The 25,641-nt window shown below is 39.1% G+C and overlaps 1 protein-coding gene across 1 annotated transcript in view; it reads right to left on the reverse strand.

Annotated features, from left to right (window-relative positions):
* Positions 1-25,641, reverse strand: part of SACS (sacsin molecular chaperone) — an 82,153-nt gene that overhangs the window by 37,500 nt on the left and 19,012 nt on the right. The window contains exons 3-6 of the mRNA XM_049778209.1: positions 13,660-13,810; positions 4,883-4,970; positions 3,790-3,875; positions 336-447 (exon numbers count right to left, since the gene is read on the reverse strand). Of these exons, the coding sequence (XP_049634166.1) occupies positions 336-447; positions 3,790-3,875; positions 4,883-4,970; positions 13,660-13,810 (437 nt within the window). The remainder of the gene's footprint in view (positions 1-335; positions 448-3,789; positions 3,876-4,882; positions 4,971-13,659; positions 13,811-25,641) is intronic.

The raw sequence follows: 25,641 nt of genomic DNA on the forward strand, positions 1-25,641 counted from the left end.
GTAATCTGTCAAAATAATTTTGTTTTGGTTTTGGGGTCACAACTGGCAGCACTCAGGGATTACCCCTAGCTCTGCACTTAGAAGTCACTCCTGGAAGGCTCGAGGGACCATATGGGATGCCAGAAATCAAACCGGTCTCTGTCCTGTGTTGGCTGCACCAAGGCAAATGCTTTACTGCTGTTCTATCGCTCTGATCCCTGTCAAAATAAATTTAAAAGAATATTCTAGCATCTTCAAAAGTTTCTTTTTATATACCTCTAAAATTCAAGCTGAGTATATTGCTAAAGTGCACCTATTAATACATGAAACTTATTTCTGATCACTGTCTTACTTACCCTGATATGGTGCCATGTCTTTGGACCAAAGAGTCTCTGTTCCATACTGAGTTTCATCATACAAAAATTTAACTTCTGTGGCTCCAGCATCTTCTGCGTTCTGAATTAATTCCTAATCACAAGGTTTATCAAAATTAGTATTCAATATAATAATAATCCTTAAATTTGCCTACTAAATATTTAAAAATAATTATATTTAAGTGAAAAGCACTGTTTACACCATTAAGATCTAGTAATGCATAAATTAAAAGTAAAATGTAAGAGTACTGTAAAAAAATAGTGAAGTCCATAAATATACATAACTGTCATTTTTATCTTACTTTTTTGCCTTTTGCTTTCTCTTACAAATACTGTAACTATAGACTATTATTTTCCTTTTTTGGTTTTATTTTTGTGGTTTTTTGGGGGGGTTTGGGGTCACACCCAGCAGCACTCAGGGTTACTCCTGGCTCTATGCTCAGAAATCACTCCTGGTAGGCTCAGGAGACCATATGGGGTGCCGGGATTTGAACCACCGTCCTCCTGCATGCAAGGCAAACACACTATCTCCATGCTATCTCTCTGGCCCCAGTTTTCAATATAAACTTTATTATTCATTTCCCAAATTCACCTTCCCTTAGAAAAATATGACACATTCCTGAGACCTTAAAGCTTGTACTTTTTTTTTTGGGGGGGGGGCACACCTGGTGTTACTCAGAGGTTACTTCTGGCTATGCACTCCTGGCTTGGGGGACCAAATGGGATGCCGGGTATCAAACCTAGGTCCATTCTGGGTCAGCAGCATGCAAGGCAAACGACCTACTGCTGTGCTATCACACACACACACACACACACACACACACACAAATAAATTCATGAGATAGTTTCAAAGTTGTCCATGATTGAGTTTCAGTCAAAAAAAATGTACAGCACCCTTCACCAGTGCACATTTCCTGCCACCAATATCCCCAGCTTCCTTCCTGTCCTCCCCTCTGCAGTATGGAACAGTTCCGCTCCCCTCCCCCCACCTTCCCTCCTTCCTTTCCTCCTTCTCTCTTCCTCCAAGATCTCATTACTGAAGGGGTATCACACATATCACTTTATCTCCTTTTAGCACCCAGTTGTTGTCCAGAATGATCATTTCCAACTATTATTTTTTTTATGTGTCCATTTTCTGTCTTTGAAACAGTTGAGGGTTGTTAAATCCAATGCAGGACTTTGGTTTGTGATTAGAACTGTGTAGTACTGAAGTTAAAAAGGGTAAATGTGGGGTACAGATGGTTGGGGATGAGAAAGTTAAGGAGTAGTAATGAGCTTTGTAGGGGTGGCGAAAGGGCAGAATCTGTTGGGGCAGGAGGTCAGTCTTGGTGGCTAACAAATTTAAGAACTGAGGGTAAAGAGGGTTAATTAAGGGGAAGATAATGAATCCCGATTGGGAGATGAGGGAGTAGAAGGGGCTCTGGTGTGGAGGAGGGGAAATATATCAGAGGGGCTACATACATTCAGTGGTTCTCAAAGTATGGCCCGCTGGGCACATATTGTATTTGTATCTGTTTTGTTTCTTCATTGCAAAATAAGATATATGCAGTGTGCATAAGAATTCATTCATAAGTTTTGTTTTTACTATAGTCAGACCCTCCAATGGTCTGAGGGACAGTGAACTGGCCCCCTGTTTAAAAACTCTGAGGACCCCTGGTAGATGAATTGTTTATGGATTAGGCTTGGCAGTCAGAGAGGACCACTGTATAGAAAGTCACGTCTACCTATAAACTGATTTTACAGACCTATTTGAATATTATTCTCCAAATCTAGGGAATTCCATTTTTTTCCCTAGAAACAGTCGAGAATTAAGAATATTTTTGGCTGTTGTTAAAAAATATAAATGTTGAAAATGAATACTAGGAAGAAAAAAACTCCTGAATGGGGTCCAGTATGTATAGGGGAGGAATTTCTCTCCCCCACCCTCCCTTCAGGGTTCAATTTACCAGGCATGGCTCTGAAGACCACTCTGGCATGGGGGGGATCTCAGTCTCCTGGACTAAGTGGTCTGCCCAGGGGGCTTATGGCTAGCTCTCCTGCCCAGAGCCCCAACATACCAGTCGAAGAGAAACAGAAGAGCTGGCATGTATTTCCAACTATTATTGTTATAGTGGTACCTTCTCTGCCTTAATTGCCAGTGCAATTAAGCACTCCCCTGCTATTTGTGGCAAGCTTTGTACCATAGACCTGGCAGGGCTCAGTAAACCATTTGTGTGCCAGGGACTGAACCCAGTTCATCCATGTACAAGGTAAGTACCTTACTCACTGTACTATTACTCTGTTTAAATCTTCGTTTTAAACTTATTCCACAGACCTCTCTCTACAGAATATCTCCATAAACAAAATTCCTATCCCCACCTTCCTAATATCTCAATATTTTAAACGTTTTCAAACTTTCAGTGAAATGCTGGTGCTTTTTCTGAAAGATGGAACAAACTGCTCGAATAAACAATTCCACTTCTTGGCATCTATCCCCAAAACTCAAAAACACTACTTCAAAAGGATTTATGCATACCTATGTTCATCTAATGAAGGTATGGAGACCAGCCAAATGCCCAACTATGGATGAGTGGATTACGTACTTACAATACATATACACAGTGGGAATACTATGTAGTTCTAAGATAGAACAAAAACATGCAATTTATGCTGCCTTATTAACCAGTCCTATATGCACTTCATACTTAAAAAGAAATTGAGATTGGGTAATAGTGTAGCAAGTGGGGCACTTGCCTTGAATGCAGTCAACCCAGGTTCAATCACTGGCACCTCATATGGTCCCTGAGCCCACCAGGAGTGATCCCAAGCAATGTCAGGTGCAGCCCCCCCCCCAAATTTAAAATTGTTTGAAGGAAAATAAACAGCCATTCAAATAAAGCATAACTTTTCAAAACTAAATACATTGATGCTGGTCCATGTCACTAGTGGCTCACACTTCAGTTTGATTTAATTATCAGAAAGTATAGCTCATTAATCCACTAACAGGACTCATAGGTTCCCATTTTACTGCATCTCCTACTTTCTAGAGGCCACACTAAGCAGAACACTAGGCAATGCACAGTCTAGAGATGGTGCCTGACAGTTTGGTGCTTCCTTGTTTCAGCAGTCTGATAGTTGGGCTTCTTAACAGTAGTCAAGGCCTCATGCACGCCAGGTTAGGGCTATAACCTGAGTCATAGCCCTAACCTTATAACCTCATTTTTACTAAAGTAATTTCATACTTGTAGGGCTGAAGTGACAGTACAGTGGGTAGGATACTTGCTATCCATGTAGCATACCGAGGTTTGATCCCTGGCACTATAGATAATCCTCTGATCTCCTCCATGAGTGCTCCATAAGCATAGAGTCAGGAGTAAGGCCTGTTTACTGTCAAGTGTGTTTCCAAAACAAAACAAAATAAAAAAATAACACACTTGTAAACCACACACTGCCCAACCTTAAGAATTTGTCCTCCTTCTGGGTATCTTCTTAAAATGTCCTTGAGAAAATCAACAAGTGGAGGTGTTGTTTGACCAAATCGACCTAAGACAGAGAACATATTTTAATTAACTAAAAAATATTCCCAAGATGCAAGGTGCAGTAGAACTCTGGGTTCATTTTATACATTTTACAGCAAAACTTTGCGACAAAGTCCTCTTGGCTAAACAGATTCTGTTAAAAGCAGATTCAATTTTATCAAATCTCAAGATTTTAAATCAAACTACAGACTGTTTCAAAAAACACATGATTAAACCATAAAGAGCATCAGGGAAAGAAGGTTCCAGAGCAAATGAAACAAATGGCACTATCTGCTAAAAGTTTGCAATTAACAATAGTGGTGGCTTTTTACTCATATAGTATTCTCAAACTCAAACCATGTTCTGCTCTGAAATTCAATTCAATAGTTATTTACCCCAGAACACTTAAGTTTTTCCTAAACTAGTCTTAGAGCTAACTAACCAAGTCACCTTCAGGCTAGTGTCAAAAGAAGGGAAACAGACTATACAGAAGGAAACTAATTTTTCAGATGCACAAAGTCAGTGAAAAAAAGAAATATGATCTAGAGAAAAATCAAAATAAATGTGTTGTATCACGTTTATCACAATACAAGCATCTGCACTGCATGGTAGAATAAGTCACCATGCTTGCTTCACAAACAGCCATTCTAAAACTCAACCAGTTTCAGCTCTCCTGGTTTGCTTCTGGTTACCATTTCTCCCTTATCACAATCTAACTGCTTTTATTCTCAGATCGCTTTTATTTTGAGGAGTGGCTTCTTACAGTGCTTGAAGAAGGACCCATAGTGCAATCTAGGTGATGTGCCGTGAATTCATCTGGACAGTCATGGGCCAGCAATGCAATGCTACTCAGGCCAAGTAGTGCTGGGGACCACTGCAGCCACAACTGGTCTTGCTAATGCTCTCCTGCATTGTTTGGTGCTAGTGGAGTATGAGCTTGTGACTCCTGAGACCCTCTCCCTCATACTTAAATTCCCTTGTAAAACAGAAACATTATACAAATAAATACACACAATAAAGTCAGCATTATACCTCCCCCTTTTAAGCCTTTTGATTGAAGGTTTACAAAAAGGTGACCATTTTTAGAAGTCAGATCTCCAATCTTGATCCAGTCAGGTAACTGAAAAATATAAAAGAAAATGTGTGAAAGAAATTAGCTCCTAATATTCTGAATTCAAAACTTCACCACAATCCTTTTTTTATATTAAAAAATAACGCTTTGGGGGGATTAAAAATAATAATAATGCTTGTTAAGTATTCAAGTCATACATAAGTTATTCCTAATCTGAATGTTCAAAAAAATAGAAATTTATTGAAGTTTTTCAGTGAATGAGAAGTGAACAGACTTACACTTAATTATATGTACATAATTGGGGGGGGGGGTTGGGCCACACTCAGCATTGCTCAGGGGTTACTCCTGGCTGTCTCCTCAGAAATAGCTCCTGGCAGGCACGGGGGACCATATGGGACACGGGGATTCGAACCAACCACCTTTGGTCCTGGATCGGCTGCTTGCAAGGCAAATGCTGCTGTGCTATCTCTCCGGACCATGTACACATTTTCTATGATGACTATTTAATGATCAATCAGGATCATCAACATAAACAAAATCATTTTTTTATCAGCATTTCTAAAGTATATTGCTCAGAACAGAGTTCTAGAGAATACTAAACATATTACAGGTCAAAATAAAGTTTTTAATTACTTAAGATAATTTGGTTTTGGGTCATAGTAACATATTATGTGTGGTAATTTCTTAAGAAAGTATTTCACAAGTAAATAGTATTTCAAATTTTATCAGCAGACTTTTTCATTAATTTTTGAAGAGCAAACTATTAGGCCATTTTTTCTAAAAATAAATACAATGGAAAACACTTCTCTAATGTTGCTATAAAAAATGCATGAAAGGGCCCGGAGAGATAGCACAGGGGTGTTTGTCTTGCAAGCAGCTGATCCAGGACCAAAGGTGGTTGGTTCGAATCCCAGTGTCCCATATGGTCCCACACACACACTCCCCGTGCCTGCCAGGAGCTATTTCTGAGCAGACAGCCAGGAGTAACCCCTGAACAATGCCGGGTGTGGCCCAAAAAAACAAACAAACAAAAAAAAGCATAAAAAAAACACAAATATGAAAGGATAGGGCCAAGGGGCCAAGTAGTCTCAGGTGCATTGGAAAAGATTAAAAAAAAGAAGAAGACAGAATTAAATATCTAACCCAAAGTCAACAATATGGAATTAAGACACCCCAACTTTAATAATCTGGTCTGTAAACAGACCAGTTATTCTGGCAGGCAAAGGGTGGTGGTTGGGATACACTCTGGGAACAGAGTAGAGGGAGACTGACAACAGTGATAAAATTGGCCCTGATTCATTGCATGTCTGAAACCCAACTATGAAAGATTTAGAGCATAGTTTTTGAAAAATACAGTAACTCAAAGGCTTCCACCCAGCAATCTACTTCTCCATGTAACAACTACAGACCTCCTTACAGTTTAACAATCTATAAAACATTACTTTAATCCCACTCCATATTAAAAAGTTAGTAATTGTAGGCCAGAGAGATAGTACAGCAGGTAAGGTGATTTCCTTTCATGGCCAAACTAGATTCATGTCCCCAAGCCTACCAAGAGCAACATGGCATAGAGCCAGGAGTAAGAGCTGAGCAATACTGTGTCCCAAATATAAAAATAAAAACACTTCAATATTTCTAAGCATCTACCATATATAGATTTCTAAAGCTCAACTTGTCCAAAGGTGACCTCACTTCTTCCAAAACTTCCCATCTTTCACTCTGTATCTTAATTAATGGCAATAACATCCACCTACTCATCTTAACAGAAAAGCTCATGTTCATATCACCTCCTAACTAATCTCTGGGCTCTAGTCTGTTTATCTTTAGTTTCTCTCAAACACAGTTTGCCCTCCATTTCCAATTATTCAGAATTTCAGTATCTTTTTAATTTTTATAACAAAATCCCAATTTGTCTCCTTACTTTCTAAACATTATCTCCCATTTTTTGCCTATTTATAAATCACACATCTAAATACATTATAGTTTCCAATTTATAAACGTTATATATACACCCTTTAGTTTTAAAGTAAATCTATATTAAAAAAGTCAAGCATAAAAATAATCTTAAATATAAAAAGTATTTTAGGAGTAATCAAAACTCTATGATCTACTCAAACAGAATATTATTCAGTAAAGAAGAAATATATTAAGCTAAGGTCCTCAATAATTAAGCAATACAAAATGAATTATGATCTGCATCTCCTATTATACCCCTTCTCCCTTTGTTTAGATTTCAAGGGTACGAAAGTATCCTCAAGATCCAAGCATTTCTCATCAACTAAAGAACACGTGGTCTATGGTTCAAACACATTTGCCACAGGAAAGAAAAGATGATGAAGATGAACAGCTCTAACAAAAAGTCTCTGACTCACCCTTAAGGAAATAGGAAGTAAACTGAAGAACTTAAAAATTCAACTTCCGGGCAAAGACAAGCCAAGAGTGAAAAGAAGAAATAGGATAGGTAGCAACCCTAACTACACAACTCCAAAGTCCATTACAACCACACTAGTGAGTGAAAAGGAGCTTGTATCAACCCTGATAAATTTAGAATTTAAACAACATTTCTGTTACCTGCCCTCCAACAGCTCTGAAATCCTCAACAATAATTCAAATATAAAATGTTCTGGGCATCGATTAATTTAAAGGGAAGATAAAAACAGAGAAAGATAGGGGGAAGGAGGATGAAAGGGAAGGGAGGACAAAGAGGGGAAGGGGAAGGGAATGAGGAGGAAGGGATAAGGGGAGGAAGAAGAGGAAGAGGAGAAGAGAAGAAAGAGAAAAAGGAGGAGGAAGAGGAGAAGAGAAGAAAGAGAAAAAGGAGGAGGAAGAGGAGGAAGACAAAGAGGAGAAGGAGAAGAATGACTCCAGGAGGCAAGTAGGGAGAAGAAGGGAGAAGAGAAAGAGAGAATCTGGAGGTATCAATGCTATAATGTGCACTGGTGTTGCACATCGTATGACTGAAATTCAATCATAAACAACTTTGCAATTCTGGGGGGAAAAAAACCAACTGTGAAACCTGTAACCTTGTAACCACAATGTTTTAATACACTAAAAAGAAAATTAAAATTAAAAAACCCCACTCTAAAGGATTTCCTTCTATAACTTTTTCTGATAGCATGGTTTAGAATTGCTAAATGAACTAATTCAGTTGTCAGTATATCCTCTGAATGAGAAGAGAATTGTGCTCCCCACTTGTTAAAAAAAAATAGCTTTGTTTTATAGAAATTATAGAGCTATATAATCTGCATAATGCATAGAGCTTTCAGCAGAATGGTGATTTATTTATACTAATGCTTCAATTAATGAATAAGGATTTATTTTCATTTCCTTGTGTCTGCTATTATTTTAGTAGCTTTTGTTAAGCTCATTCTCAAGTGCTTGATTGGGGCAGGGGCACATTTGTGAATGGGATCAGTTTTCTTATTTCTCTTCTACTTGGCTGGATATAAAATACCATAGATTTATGAGTATTCATTTAGTAGCCTGCCATGTTCCTGTAGAGGTTTATTACTTCTAGAAGGTTTTCTATAGGTTATTTGAATTCTCTTTTGCTTGTTTGTTTATTTTTGTTTTGGGTCAGCACTCAGGGGTTACTCCTGGCTCTGCGCTCAGAAATTGCTCCTGGCAGGCACGTGGGACAAACCATATTGGATGTCGGAATTTGAACCACTGTCTTTCCTGGACTGGCTGCGTGCAAGGCAAATGCCCTACTGCTGTGCTATCTCTCCTGACCCCTATTTAGGATTTCAATGTATATTATCATGTTGTCTATAAACAGTGGTAGTTTGACATATTTTCCATTCTGGATCTTCTTAATATATCTTGCTTGTCTAATTGCTATAGCAAGACTCCCAATAATACTATGTTGTATAGCAGTGGTGAGAGTAGGCAGCCTTTTCTTGTGTTTGATCATAGAAGGAAAGGTTTCTAGTTTTTCACCACTGAGTATTTTAGCTATGAATTTGTGAAAAATGGCTTTAACTATATGGAGGAAAGTTCCTTCTATCATCTTTTTATTAAGAATCATTTTAATTATAAATGGATATTGGAGTTTATTAAATGTTTTCTCTAATTCTATTGATATGTTATGACTTTTTATCTTTCCTAGTACTAACTGGTAATTAATGCAGTCCCTATAAAAATTCCCATAGCACTTTTTAAGGACATAAGCCAAATGTCACTCAATTTATATATAGCAACAAAAACTCTAAATAGCCAAAGCAACACTAGGAACAGAAAAGAGGTTATACTTTCCCCAACTTTACTAAAACTATATTAATCAATAATACTGGGATAAACAGTGAGAGAATAGTGGAAAAGAATTGAGAGCCCAGAGTCAGATCTGTAAGTGAATGGTTAGCTAATCTTTGACAAAAGATCTAGGTGTATGAGATGGAGCACAGAAAACCACTTCAATAAATATGGTGTTAGGAACCCTATCTCATAGCATACACAAAAGTCAATTTCATATGAATTAAAGATCTCAATTTCACACCTAAATCTATACATTATATTGAGAAAAACCCTTTATCTCATTGAATTTAGGTCATCTTCAATGATTAAATGCCTTTGGTCAAGCAAACAGAAGAAAATACAAGCAAATAGGACCATTTCAAATTAAGAAGTTTCTTCACTACAAAAGAAATGATGACAAGAAAAAAGACACCATTCATCTGACAAAGGGTAATAAGTACAAAGTACTTGCAAACTTATTAACAAAAAGTGGGAGAAGAAACAGGCCAGGGGTTAAAGCACTTTTCCTGCACACATTTAACCCCAGTAATTCCTGGTCCCATATATCCCCGCCCCCCCCCACAGAGTACAGCCAGAAGTGACTCCCCTAACTATACAGCCAGGTGATCATAGCTGATTATCACCAATTATAGCCCTAAAACAAAAATGGGGAAGGGAGATAATAGACAGTTCTTCGTGTAAGGTCTAAAGATGGTCAAGAGATATATAATTAAGCCCCTTATCATGGAAATGCAAATCAAAGCAACAAGTAGCTATCACCTCACACTAAGACTAGCACACATCATAAAGAACAGAAATACACAATGATGTACAAATGGGGCGGAAATGGAACTTTCATCTACTGCTGATGGGATGTTAACTGGCTCAACACTTTTGGAAAACATGGCTACTTCACCTTAAATTATAAATTGAGTTCCTATTTGGCTCAGCATCCTCTTTAGGCATCTACTTAAAAGTCCCAAAAATACTATTTCAAAAGATATCTGCATTTTTGTGTTCACTGTAGCACTATTCACAATAGCCAAAAATCTAGAAACAACAGATGACTAGATAAAGAAACTATGGTACACATATATAATAGAATACTATAGTGCTCTAAGAAAAAAAGATGAAATCTTGCAATTTGCAGCTACATGAATGGAACTAAAGAATATTGGGCTGAGTGAAAGTAGTCAGAAGGAGAGAGACAAATACAGAAACGATTTCTAAGATTCAGGAGAAAAAAGTTAAATAAGGGAACAAAAAATGGTGAAAGTTAACAGAATCTGAGATTTAGTTTATAAAGCTGAGATCGACAAGGGGTATAGGGAAGGCCAATGACATTCTAGTGGACAGTGAGGTGTTTAAACACTGTAGGTCTGAAATTCTGTTGATAGTATTATAAATCACAGTGACTTAATAAAAACTAAAAAAATTAAAATATTTTACATAAAAATATTTTTAATGGGTTAGGTCTCCTCTTGTTTTAAAGAGCTCTGGGGTGAACTTTATTTAAACAGATAACATGTCATATTTTCTACAGCAGAGAATAGCTCAAAGCTCATAGCTTTTGAAATCAGACAGAGCTGGCTTAAAATCCTGATATGATACTTCATCGAGCAGAATATGACCTGTGCTTTTGCACAAAACGTCCTAGAAATAACTAACTCATTAGTTCTTGGAGTAATAATTGAGGGAGGATATGAAAAGTACCAAAAACAATAGCTCAGTAAACATTCATTTTGTGCTCAGTGCATTTTATCGATGTACACAAAGAGAAACAAGGGAGCTGCTACTTCCAAAAACTCTCTAGACTAGAGCCATCAGTCCTCTTCCTAGCACTACAAGCCCAGGTCTTTATCTGCTTGCTGACTCTCACTCTGTGGTCAATACTTACTTATACATGGCAGAGACATCAGAACTGGTTAGAATTTCTCTTTACCTCGTTCCTTTTAGAAACAGGAAAACGAAACCTAACATGATTTTCAATTTGGCTTCTGTTATCTTGATCACCTAATTCTTCATGCATCTTCCTGGCTGCTTTCCTTCTCTTGCCATTAGTTGAACCACATATAAAGGCAAACTTTCCTCCAAAGTTACATATCAGTAGTATTCATTTCAATTAACTGATTCATTGTTTTCCTGACTCCAGATTTGTGAATTCCTTTGGAAAAGCCTTTTGCTTTATTCTCACTTATCTCCCACTACCCTCACAAACACCCCCACACACACACAAGCACACACATGCACACACACACACATAAACACAGAAAATACCACTGCTCTTTCACAAAGTTTCCTCTCCTTTCACTTCTATTTCTATGCTCACGGTCTAAAATCTCAATACCACACACTAATACCTGAGACCCCTCCTTCCAAAACATGCACCTTCCAAAACCTGCCCTGTGCAGTATGGCACAGTCACATATAGACACTTTCAAAACACTTGTTATGACCATGTGAAGAAAGCAAAATGACAGGAAAACCTGAATAATGTATACAAAGCCAGAAAAATAATGAAGAATACTGCTGACTGAAAGGGAGAAGATAAGGAGGGCATTGTGTCCAGTAAAATAACTTAAAGATGAGCTTATGGATATTCTAGATCCCCAAGGCAAGATTCTTCTGCAGGACAGAAGGATCAGATGTCAAATCCTTGGAGAGAAAGGTTATTCAAGTTCAAAGGGCCAGAGCATACACAGGTTTTGTACACACAGGCATAGGCTTTCATTCCCAGCACTTTCCTGCACTTGGAAAACCATCACAGCACTGTTGGAAGAATAAGTAAATAAAAACACAATAAGTAAATACAAAGAGAAGCTACTTCTTACAATAAGAGAATAAACTGTAGGACCAGACAATTAGTGCAACAGGGAAGGTGCTTGCCTTGCACAGAAGACCAGGATATAATCCCTAGTACCCTATATGGTCCCTCAAGTGAATCCTGAATGCAAAACTAGGAGTAAGCTCTGAAACAAACAGCTTAATAAATACATTAGAAAGAGAATGGTGAGAATGCTGTCTAGTCCAACCTTTATGGAAAGCGATATGGAGATTCCTCCAAAAACTGGAAATTGAGCTCCCATATGATCCAGCTATATCACTCCTAGGTATATACCCTAGGAACACAAAAATACAATACAAAAATCCTTTCCTTACACCTATATTCATTGCAGCACTATTTACCATAGCCAAGACTCTGGAAACAACCAAGATGTCCTTCAACAGATGAATGGCTAAAGAAACTGTGGTGCATATACACAATGGAATATTATGCAGCCGTCAGGAGAGATGAAGTCATGAAATTTTCCCATACATGGATGTACATGGAATCTATTATGCTGAGTGAAATAAGTCAGAGGGAGAGAGAAAGATGCAGAATAGGGGCCGGAGAGATAGTATGGAGGTAAAGTGATTGCCTTTCATGTGGGAAGCATGGTGATTCGAATCCTGGCATCCCATATGGTCTCCCGAGCCTAGGAGCCATTTCTGAGCCAGGTGTAAGCCCTGAGTACTGCCGGGTATGACCCCAAAAACCAAAAAAAAAAAAAATAGTCTCACTAATCTATGAGTTTTAAGAAAAATGAAAGACATTCTTGCAATGATTTTCAGAGACAAAAGAGAGGAGGGCTGGAAGTTCCAGCTCACTTCATGAAGCTCACCACAAAGAGTGATGAATGTACTTAGAGAAATAACTACATTGAGAACTATCCTAACAATGAGAATGAACGAGGGAAGTAGAGCCTATCTAGAGTAAAGGCCAGGAAATGGTGGGGAGGAGGAAGATTTGGGACATTGGTGATGGTAATGTTGCACTGGTGAAGGGGGGTATTCTTTACATGACTGAAACCCAACCATAATCATGTTTGTAATTAAGGTGTTCAAATAAAGATATTTAAAAAAGAAACAATAAAATAGATAATATAAAAAAGAGAATGAGGGAGATAGGGAGAGAGAGAGAGTGAGTGAGTGAGTGAGTGAGTGAGTGAGTGAGTGAGTGAGTGAGTTCTTCACTCTTGAAGAACACAGATGGTATGCCAACAGTCCTATGAATTACACATTTTATCATTCAGAAGTTTTGATTTGATAAAGGTTTAATAGCAATTTGCGACTCAAAAATAAGAGCTCCGTGCGTGGATCTTTTAGGTCCCTAATCTCTGGGATCCAAAGAAAAAGATTCAGGATGTTTTTTAAAAACAACAATAACAACAACGAAGCTATCCACCCGGATTCCACCAGAATTCAAAGTCAAGTCGATAAGCACACAGTGTCTCGCATTATTACTGCAACCAGGAGGTTGAATCAGCACAGGAAACAAGCCTCTGCGGTCTCTCCCCAAGCATCCCCTGACACGTGGGGAAGTGAAACCGAGCCCACACAGCCTAGGGGGCGCAGACCCGGTCCCCGGATCACCACTGAAGGCAGGACCGCTGCAGCAGCGTGACCCCTCCAATGATACGCATGCAAGAGACAGTCAAGCGGGCGAGGACAGCGCGGCCCCTACCTCCCTGTGGCCGAGCCACAGCCTCTGCTCTGCAGCCGGGAAGCCCGTGTCCTCCGCGATGCGATCCTTGAGGTCGCGCACGGTCCGAGTCGCCTCCACTTCCACGGTCCTGCAGCCCACGCATCCGGGGAGGATGGTAACCCGCAGCCACCTGTGCAAGAGCAAAGGACGCTGATTGCAGGCCGCGCAGCTAGCGCCCTGGGGGCCCCCAGGCCGGCCCCACCCGCTTTACCTGGGCCTCATCATCGCGGGCGTCCCCGCCGCGGGTGCGCGCCCGGCCCACTGCGCCGGCACGGGGCCCGGTCGCTCCAGCACGCCGGGCGCAAGCCCGCCCTCGCGAGAGAGATTCTCGGGCAGAGCAGGCCAGCACCGCCCCAGATCGGCTCGGCTGCAGCTGGGCCAGCAGGGCGAGCCGAGTGGAAGGAGGTGGAAATGCCGGCGGAAGCCGCTAAGACGGGGGTGGAGCGGGCCAAAGCGATAGGGGCCCAGGAGGGCACCCGCGGGCCTGGAACCGTTAGCCGAGGTCCCGCCCCGCGCCACCAATTGGCTCGGCCCGCCCGACTAGAAATTCGGCAATACCGAGCTGGCCCCACCCAGTCCTGGCCGGGCCGCATTCGCGGGTGGGGTAGGACCAGACATTTCAACCTGAGACGCAAAACGCTGATTTAGAGATTGCCTCTGTGGTCCGTCCCTAAGGGCGATCAACAATGACTTGAGAGGCACACTGGACATTTCTGGAATTGACGTCTCTTTTTAATTCCAATGCCTGCCCTTTAATCCAGCCAAGGAGAATGGATGGCCTTAGGCACAAAGGAAGGAGGTGGCTCCCGAACATCTAGGGTCTTACGTGATTTCCTCTATTGTTTCTTTTGTTGTTGTTCCGTTTGGTTTCGTTTTGAGGACCACTTTCGGCGCCGCTCAGGAGCCACTCCCGGCTCTGCGTTCAGAAATCGCTCCTTGAACGCTTGGGAGATAATATGGATGGGAAGCTGGAGGTAGAGCCTGGGTCGACGCCGATAGTGCCCCGGGTCGGGTCTGCCACTTGCAAGGCAAATGCCCTACCCCTGTGCTACCACTTTATTGTTTCTTTAAAGAGCAAAAGTAGGACCAACGATTCGGCTGCCTGAAGAGTGTCAGCAGGAAAGTCTTAGATGAGACCACACAAAAACCTACCTACAACACGTCAAAATTAATCTAACTTATTAACTATTAATTAGCTTATTAACTTTGGTAATTGTTGGTGTCCTATTTTCCAGTGACAGTTCCAAGCTCCTTGAAATCGAAAGCTTAAGTTTTAAAACCAAGTTTTTGTCACTTGAACCTTCAGCAAATACCAGTTCATCCTTCTTGTACCTACTTAGTCATTGGAATGGGTGACACATTTTGTTACAACCTCCCCGAACTCCCACAAACACACCAAAAGGCATTCAATTAAGGTGATTCAGAGGCTATCACTAACCAGGACATTGTGTACTATTCAAGTATCTTAAATAGAATTTCATTGTTGAACAACAACAACAAAAAGACATGACTATTACCACTTCTTCACTTCCACTTCCCAATAAATATTTCTCAGAACGTTCTATACATAACTGCATAGAATGTCTTTGTATCTTATCCAGCCCCCACCTCTTCAAACCATATCTGAAAAGAAAAAGAATTCTAAATTATGCAAGTCTTCCCTGCTAGGAACAAGTAAGCACGGTTCGTTAATTAGAAGAGTATGTTAATTCAATATAAAAATTAGGAAGGAAAATCAAATCCTAGGGCCATGGAACTAGTCAAAGCCCTGAATCATGGTAAAGCTGTTTGAATCCATCTGAGCACTGCCAGGTATATAGCCTTAATGAACCATCTCTTCTGCCCAGAAGAGCTGAGAGTTGGCCCTAGGGACTCCAGAGCATTAATGAGGAGTCTTCATACCAGAAAACAGAAATATGAGTTTACAGATATTTAACCCTTCCAATAAGACTATCTGTCGAGGGGTCGGAGCGGTGGCACGGGGGGTATGGCATCTGTCTTGCCTGCGCTAGCCTAGGACAAACCACAGTTCGATCCCCCAGCATCCCATATGGTCCCCCATGCCAGGAGCGATTTCTGAGCGCATAGCCAAGAATAACCCCTTGAGCATCATCAGGTGTGGCCAAAAAACCAAAAATTTAAAATTCAAAAAAAAAAACTATCTGTGTAAGGGAATCCTTTAGCCTCGCAGTGGTCCTCAAGCTAGCCCGTGGGCCACATACTGTCTTTGTTCTCATTTTTGTTTCTTCACTTCAGAATAAGATAAATGCAGTATGCTTAGAAATTTGTTCATAGATTTTTGTTTTTACTATAGTCCGGCCCTCCAAGGGTCTGAGGGACTGTGAACTGGTCCCCTGTTTAAAAAGTTTAAGAACCACTGCTAGACCACTGCTAGTCAGTGATAAGAATGTGACAAGAACATGACAAGCTTGTTTCTGCTGAGATTGCGCACCTACACTGAACAAATCCAATCTAAATCCTTTTATAACTTAAGTTCTGTCTTCTTCTGCCCTCTCCTAGGGAACCAGGCAAACATGACAGCAGTAAGGAAAGAATACTAGGTGCAGAGTTGAATCATCAGAGACAAATAAATGACCTTAACCAAGAGTTCAGAGGAAGGGAAGCCAATCAATGTGGCTTCAGAATGCGGATGATCCTAAGAAGCTGGGAGCATGGAGAGTTTAGAGTATGCCCATATTGTTCTATATAGGATGAGTTATAATGGCACCAACTAGACAACTAAATTCCATATTAATGACATCTGGAGTGATTGGTAATTAATAAAATGTGTTATATGGGGCCGGAGTGATAGCACAGGGTAGGGCATTGCCTTGCACAGAGCTTACCTGGGATGGACCCGGGTTCAATTCCCAGCGTCCCATGAAGTCCCCTGAGCCTGCCAGGAGCAATTTCTGAGCTCAGATCCAGGAGTAACCCCTGAGCACCACCAGGTGTGGGCCAAAAGCCAAAAAGAAAAAAGAAAATGTATTTTCATCCCCTGATACTGCAATCTATCGCACAACATAGCTTCAGACCACAAGAGGCTTCCCATTGCCCACAAATGTCAACTTTGTAGAACTGTCAAATGTGATCTAGAATGTTAGAGGGAAACCTGAGCTATAACATGAATGATTCTTGGAAACAGTATATTAAGTGAATTAAGCCAGACACGTGGATGAAAACTCTAGAATAAACAAAATCATTGAGATGGAAAACAGATCACTGTTGCTTGGGCGGGAAGAGAGAAAGAGAGGGCCTGGTAAGTGAAATTTATTGAGGGTTGATACCTTTCTGAATAGTGATAGTGATTACACCTCCTGAAGAATATCCTAAAAATAATCACTGAAGTAGGCTCTGTAAAATGGTTGATTTCAGGGTATATGAATTTTATCAAGATAATAGCATTACATAGCTTTATAATGGATATGAATAGAAAAGTTTTTCCCAGTACAGTATTGGCTATCTTGCCATCTCTAGTAAATATGGAAGTTTGTTAATTTAATGGTCCTTTGGCCATTTTTTTTAGAATGATCGTAACTCGTATTTTTTCTCAAATACAGACCAATGAAAGAAATTAAAAAAAAAATTTTTTTTTTTTTTTGGTTTTTGGGTCACACCCGGCGGTGCTCAGGGGTTACTCCTGGCTGTCTGCTCAGAAATAGCTCCTGGCAGGCACGAGTGACCATATGGGACACCGGGATTTGAACCAACCACCTTAGGTTCTGGATGGGCTGCTTGCAAGGCAAACACCACTGTGCTATCTCTCCAGGCCCAGAAATTAAAACATTTTTTCATTGCAAGTATGAAACCCAGAGACACATGCATTGGAAGTGCTCTCTCACTAGCCCCTGAAATGAATGATAAAGGCTTTTCTGTTTCTCCTCTTCTACTCATCTTCCACTCAATTTGTTTCTTCTCCTCACTATACCCTGCCACCTATGGTGTTCAAGTGTTTCTTCATGCAGTTATTCTAAATACTACATATAAGTGATATTGAGTATTTATCCTCTTTCTGGCTTACTTCATTTAACATAATATCTCCTAGGTCCATCCATATTGCTGCAAATTAAATGATTCTATCATTTCTTACCCCTGTGTTGTATTCCATTCTGTATATGTACCATAGCTTCATGATCCACTCATCTGATATTAAAAATCTTGGTTAATTCTAAGTCTTAGTTACAGTATTGTGTGCTGCAATGAATAGCAGTGTACATACATACTTTTGGATGAATATTTTTCTGTCCTGGGGATAGAAACTCAAGAGAAGAATTTCTGGGCCATATGTTAGCTCATTTTTTAATTTACTGAGAGCCCTCCATACTGTTTTCCACAGCGGTTGGACCAGGTAGCATTCTTAACAGCAGTGGATGAGAGTCCCTTTCTTACTGCATCCCCACCAACAGAGATTGTTCCCAGTATCAAAAACATGGGAAATGGATGCCATAAGTATTTCAATCCTGAAAGTTTCAAAGCAATAATAAGTTCACTCAATGACCAATTTGCTGGACACAACCAACAGGATCCTCACGAATTATTATTGTTTCTTATAGAAGGACTACATCAAGATTTGCTTAAAAATTCAATATCAGATGAAACTGTACACTTTATAGACAATGATAAATATGAACAATTTAGAGCTTGCAAATCTATTAACTATGATACCTTTCAAGAACAGTTTAAATCTATACTACAGTGTCTTACATGTTACCAAAAGTCTGAGGTTTATGAAACATTTGTTCAGTTGTCCCTGGCTGTCAAGTCTGCAGATAAATGTACTTTACAGGAATGCCTTGTTGAATTTTTTAAAGAAGATTTGAGAGAAAACAATAGAATTCACTGTTATAATTGCAACAGTCAGGGGCTACTCCTGGCTCTGCTCAGTAGTCAATCCTGGCTGACTCGGGGACCATATGGGATGCCAGGATTCGCTGCATGCAAGGCAAATGCCCTACCCACTGTGCTATTGCTTCAGCTGCTTTGTATAATTCGTATATCTGTGACTTATGTAAGTTAGACTTGTGTCCTAGAACTTGGTCAATCCTAGAGAAGATTCCATGTGCACTTGAAAAGAATGTGTATTCCGCTCTTTGAGGATGGAAGGTTCTGTATACATCCATTAGCCTTAGTTTTACTATTTTCTTATTTAGGGTTCTTATGTCTTTGCTAGTTTTCTGCCTAGTGGGTTTGTCTAGTGACTATAATGGTGTATTAATCTCTCACTACTATCACATTTCCCTTCATATGTTTCTCTAGATTTGTGGCTCTACTTTTGCTGCATAAAGTGGATAGAGTTAGTACTTCTTGGTCTGATGTTTGCCTAATCAATAAGTAGTTTTTATCTTTGTCTCAGTACTTTCTTTAGGTTAAATGCAATTTGGTCTGATACAAGTATAGCTATTCCAGATTTTTACTGTTTTCCAGCAGCATGTATAAATGTTTTCCATCCTTTTACTCTAAACCTTTGTCTTTCCTGAACTTTTAAGTGATTCCTGAAGGCAGCAGATATCTGGGTTTTGTTTCCTGATCCAACCCTGTGCCTTTTGATGGAAGAGTTTTAGACCATTGAAATTTAAGAAAATTATTTACTAAAAAGGCTGTTGTGTTGTTATATTGTGTAGTGTTGTTGTTGTTACAATTGGGTTTTTGATTTGTGTAATTGATCTCTGAGTAGTTTATTTAGAGTTGGTTAGTGGAAATGTTGTGAGTTCTTTTTTGTCTGAGAATGTTTTTAACCCTCCCTGCCATTTAAATCAGAGTTTTACTGAGTAGTAGACTCTAGATTGAAAATTCCTTTCATTCAGTAGTTTAAATATGTTATTCCACTCTTTTCTTGCCTGATTTGTTTCCAATGGAAGATCTGGTTTGATTCTTAAGTTCTTTCCTTAGTACCCCGCCCATTCCTGGGAGGGGTCTTGCAGGTAAGGTCAAGTTACCTAGGAAGAAAGGAGGGATGAGGCTTCACTTGAGGTTTTTCTTCTCCCTTACTACTTTAATAAGTTCATCTCTCTCTCTCTTTGATGTATGTCATTTGGATTACTATATGTCTTGGTATTGTTCTGTTAGGATCTATTTTGTTTGGCACTCATTTTGCCTCTTGGATTTGTACAGCAGTTTCATTCCAGAGAATGGGAAAGTTTTCTGCTGTTATCTCCCTCACTACTTGTTCTTCCCCTTTCTCTTTATTCTCCCCTTATGGTATTCCTATGGATCATAGATTATTTCTTTTGTCTTTGTTCATTGAATACATTATATTTTCTTCTAATGTTTTGTCTCTCACTTCTTTATTGACTTCTTTGTTGTTGCTGGTTTTCATTTTGTCTTCTAGTTCATCCATGTGATTCTCCATGTGCAATTTTGCTACTATGTTTCTTAGTATGTTTTTTAGTTCCCTCAGTACCATTTGTATGGATTCTCTCATCTTCTGATAAAGTTCTTTGAATTGGTTAAATTGTTCACCTATAGATTTCTTGATTTCACATGCTAGTGATTCCTTGATTTCTATTGCTAAAACATTAAATGCTGATGTTAGGTCCTCCTCTATAAGGCTCATGCATTTTTGTGGACTTGGAAATTTGCTAGGATTTCTCTCCATTTCCCTAGCTGTGTCTTCCTTAGATTCCCATTGTTATTTTAATTTGGTGGTTAGAGTGCTGGTGTCTCAGAGTATTTTTAAGAAGTGGTCTATTTAACTGTTTGTATAAGAGGTCTTAGAACAGGGGTCTCAAACTCAATTTATCTGGGGGCCACAGGAGGCAAAGTCGGGGTGAGGCAGGGCTGCATAAGGGATTTTGCTTACCGAATATTCACAATAAAAAATCGCATTAGTAAGAGAAAAAATCGCAAAAAATCGCATTAAACATTTGCATACCCCGAACAAAACTGCTCGGGACATGCAAATGTTTAATGCAATTTTTTTCTTACTAATGCGATTTTTATTGTGATTATTTGGTAAACGAATAATCATGAGTACTGTGATATTTGAAGGCCGGCCGCGGGCCACAAAATGTTGTACAGAGGGCCGCAAGTTTGAGACCTCTGTCTTAGAGGTATATCTTTTTAGCAAGCAAAGTTATATAAGTATGACAAATATTGCAAACTAGTTTGTTTTTTTGTTTTTTGGGTTTTGGGTTGTATAGTTTTTAAGGGAAAGAAATGATAGTTCCAATCTGCCAGAGACTGCCAGAGACCAAACCCTGATATGGAATTCCGCAGGACAAGCTACTTTGTATGGCCTGGGAATATATAACCTAGGCATTAGCTATTAACTAGCCCAAGAGCTCAAAGAAATGCTACAGCATCACTCATTCCAGGAAGCTTGAGACATCTTTGAAGCTTTACTATCTTAGGGTGAAAATGGTTCCTGTGTAAAGATAGCATGTAAAGTTTACTCACAGGATGCTCCCTGTAGAGACTGTCTGTAATGCTGGCTGTTCCATTTTGCTTCCTCTCCACCCCCTGTTTAATCATGCTTAAAAGAGCCTGTACCAATCAATAAAGCGAGACCTTAATAAGGCACTTTACTTGGTCTCCATCTCTTCTTTCCCCCCATTCTCTTTTCAGGCTGGGTCCTCTCTATACCTGCAAAATAACAAAGTCCTGCAGGACGGGACACCAATCTGCCTAGAACCATATAGTATAAGTTGAATCATCTTTTGAAACTGATGGTGGAAGTGTGCTAGAACATAGTATGCCTAAAACTCAACTATGAATAACTTTATAAATCTTAATAAAAATATAAGTAAAAAGACTAAATCATAAAGGTAGGCAAATTATATTGTCATTTGAATATTTAACTAAAAAATAAAATAATATGACTATATTGATGATGGCCTGATCTAGACACAAACACAAATTATTATTGAAATTTGAAAAATTAAAATACTTAATGTATAATAATTTTCTAAAAATTAAAAATAATAAGAATGAGCATCTTACAAGGGTTAAAAATTATAAATTTTATCAAAAAGTAGAATCAGTGAACAACTATCAATAGCCAAGAGTAATTTAAGCTTATTGGCATCAAGTAGTTGTTTTCTTAAATCTTTTATATAATTTCTTTTCATAAAAAGTCCCCCGAGCCTGCCAGGAGTGATTTCTGAGCGTAGAGCCAGGAGTAAGCCCTGAGCACAGCAGAGTGTGACCCAAACACCAAAAAAAAAAAAAAAGTCTTATCTTTTTGTTCTCCTTTGGACACTGGGCTTCTACCCAAATCTCCCCAAACTGCAATTACTTTGAACCTAAGTAAACATGCTTTGTCTTCTAATTCTTCAATAGTTTACAGTTAACACTACCATCAAAGTCTAGACCCTGTTTTAGTTCAGAGAATAGAATGGGAAAGTGTAATGGTAAATTTTTTTGACACCCTGTAAAATACTATGCTAAGTGCTTCATATTCATTAAATCTCTAGTCTAACATTATGGCAAGCATTATTTTTTCATTAGTAAGAAAAAATATAGTTTACTTGAGGCCATATTACTAATACATGGCAAAACTGAAATTCAAATTAACAGTGTCAGCCTCAAAGGTTTGTATCTTTTCATTACACAGTTTATTTTCTCTTTAAGGAAGTAAGAAGATATTTATTGAGTGTGTCTGTTTTGTTTGGATGCAGAAATATCCAAGGAGAGAGAAGATACATGAAACAGGACAAGTCCCATCTTCCTGCATTCAAGAGATACCAGGAACTGGTTTTGATTCTATTAAAAATAAAAAGTGAAGACAGCCTTCATGATACATTCAACAAAACTAACTCCATCAGCATTGTTTCCCTTCTAGAAAATAATTAGCATGACCTTAAGGAGAAGGTGTTTGCAAGGCTACCCACAGCTGCTGAGTCACTTTGGGCTCAGAGATCTCACTGGGGTGCTGCGGTCTCAAAGAGCCACTAGCTTCAAGACTCTGAAAAGTCCCCTTTGCATTACTCAAATGAAAAGAGCATGAACAAACTTGTTCCAGAGTCCATATGAGACATCATTCCCCAAAGGACACCCAGAAATATCTTAGGAAGAATTTAAGATGACTGATCATGGGGGTTAAGACCTTGTGAAGCCATTTGGAGCCATTGAGATTAAGATTGTAAATGTTAATTTACTTTACACAGATGAGCTATTAAAAACTAGAAGGTGTGGAATAAATGCTTCTCCACTTGTTCTTTCTTTGGACTCCTATAAATCCTGACTATTTCTGGATTATTGTTACTGGATTTCTGATTTAATCCGGATCCATTCCTGCCACTCATCAGAAGTACAAGGCTAATCTGTTTTCTTGGTCCTCTTTATCATTTTGCTCTGGCCAGTCTGACTTACCTTTCATTTATTTGAACTCAAAGTGTACCTGCTCTAAGACATCTGAATTTTTACTATTCTACCTTACTATGTGGAATACTAATACTAAAGTGGAATAGCTATAAACATATATACACATATATGAAATAGTAAATACTATTCTACATACTAAGGTGGAATAGTAAATGTGTATATATACATATACATATATTTGGTCTGTTTCCTGAGCCTTGGCTTAGAGCTAAACCCTTGGAATTTCCTGACTGATATCAGTGTCTTTGTATGCTAATGAGATAACTCAAGGTGGGGTTTCTAAATATCCTCAAGATAGGGCCTGGTTGTCAGAGAAAACAACTTGTAGATTTGAAAGCTAGAATTTTTCAGCCCCATATTCTGACTTTGGAGGAGAATAGAAATGGAGATTGAGTTCAATCACCAATGATTCAATAAACCACACATTAAATAATAAAACTTTGGGGCCAGAGCAATAGCACAGCAGTAACGCATTTGCCTTGCACACAGTCAACACAAGATGGACCCAGGTTTGAATCCCGGCATCCCATATGGACCCCCGAGCCTGCCAGGAGTGACTTCTGAGGACAGAGCCAGGAGTAACTCCTGAGCATCACTGGGTGTGACCCAAAAAACTAACAATAATAATAATAATAATAATAATAATAAACAACTTAAAAAACTGAAATAACAATGAGGCTAAGAGAGTTTCCAGGATAATGAACATACTGAATAGTAGTTGGAAAAGAGGGTAGTGGAGCTCTGTACCCCAACTTTCATTCCGACCCTATTTATGTCTTTCATTTGACTATAAGTAATTAATGCCAGAATTGAATTGATGGATATTTATCAATATTAAAGAATGGGAAAATAGTTATAAAATGGCACAAAGCCAGTTCTTGGGGTTCTTAAATGTACATTGCCAAGAGTTATATAGTATTTTCACAACCTATTGAATAAATTGATACATACTAGAACCATCAGTTAAATTACTCCCAATATCATATCATTCTCATCCAAACATCCATCCTCTTTGATTGTGACTGTTACAATCCCTAATGGCTTTTTCCAATTCTACCTTTGCCCTTCTACACACATCTGTACATGAATAATTCTATAAAAACAAAAGTAAAATTATATCACACTTTAAAATTCCCTTTTCCTTCACAACAGTATACTACTAAGGTATCTCTTCAACTATGTCTTCAACATCATTTGTCTTCAACATATACCTGCTATTCAAAGCAGCTTCTTTTCTGCTTTTAAAAATGCTAGTAGGCAGGGCCAGAATGGTGGCACAAGCAGTAAGGCATTTGCCTTGCATGCCGCTAACCTAGGTTTCATTTCCCAGAGTCCCATATGGGCCCCAAGCTAGGAGCAATTTCTGAGATCATAGCCAGGAGTAACCCCTGGGCGTCACCGGTGCGGCCCAAAGGTGGGGGGGGATGCTAGTAGGCAGTTCTCACTTCTGCAGGTTTTTTTGTGTTTGTTTGTTTGGTTTTGGTTTTTGGGTCACACCTGGCAGCACAGGGATTACTCTGGCTTTTAGCTCAAAAATCGTTCCTGGCAGGCATGAGAGATATTTTGAGATGCAGGGATTTGAACCACCATCCATCCTGGATTGGCTGCATGCAAGGCAAATGCCCTATTGCTGTGCTATCTCTCAGCCCCCATCTCTGGGTTTTGTATGTGGTCTTCTGTCAGAATATTCTTTGCCTAAATAATTTATGATATAATTTATGATTAATTCCCTTCAAGTATTTTCTCTTCAAGTTTCCCATGAGTTCATGCCTATCCTACTTTAAATTGCCATATAAATTCCTACATACCCCCCCTCGAGACTGTCACCCCACTTTTCCAGGTTAACTTTTTAATTTTGTTTAATTCTATAAGATTCTATATAACTATTCATTGTATTTATAATTTCTTTTCTATCTTCCTCTGCTAAAATGCAAACGTTACAAGTCACTATGTTTTTTCACCAATATGCTCAAGTCTCAGACAACACATGCTCAATACATGTTAGCTGAATGTATAATTTTAAGAACTTAGGTCATAGAATCATAACTGAAAGTGCTATATATATTGCAAACAAATGGCTTAGATGTAGATCAGACACTTGGGAAGATCCTGTGGAGGAGAGGCATATGTAGCTATAACATGGCTGGAATCTAATAAAGTCTCTCTTTCCTTGATAAAGCTTAATAGGCTCTTCTGAATCCTTATAACACAGGGCTGGAGTGATAGTAGTAATAGTGGAGATGTTCCCCTGAGCCCAACAGGAGTAATTCCTAAGTGCAGAGTCAGAAAATATCCCTGAGCACTGTTGGATGTGGCCCCAAAACAAAACAAAAATTCTTTATAACCCATTCTTTTATGCCTAATAACCTTGGGCAACCTTCAGTAAGAATTGTTTTAATGTCAGATCAACAACATTCCCTCAACCCTTAATCTTTCCTTATAATTTTTCTCATCTCCATACCTAACCCTCAATTCACTGACTATAAATCCTAAACTATCATTTCTGGATATGGAGTCTCACTCCCCTATGGCAATAGTCTTGAAAAAACCCTTCCCACTACTTTTACAAGTCCCCCCAAAATATCTTCTTTGATCAACCCAATGTGCTTAAACTTCAGTTTAAGATAGTTGTCTCCATCT

Source organism: Suncus etruscus, chromosome 8, assembly GCF_024139225.1.
Source record: "Suncus etruscus isolate mSunEtr1 chromosome 8, mSunEtr1.pri.cur, whole genome shotgun sequence".
Lineage (NCBI taxonomy): Eukaryota > Metazoa > Chordata > Mammalia > Eulipotyphla > Soricidae > Suncus > Suncus etruscus.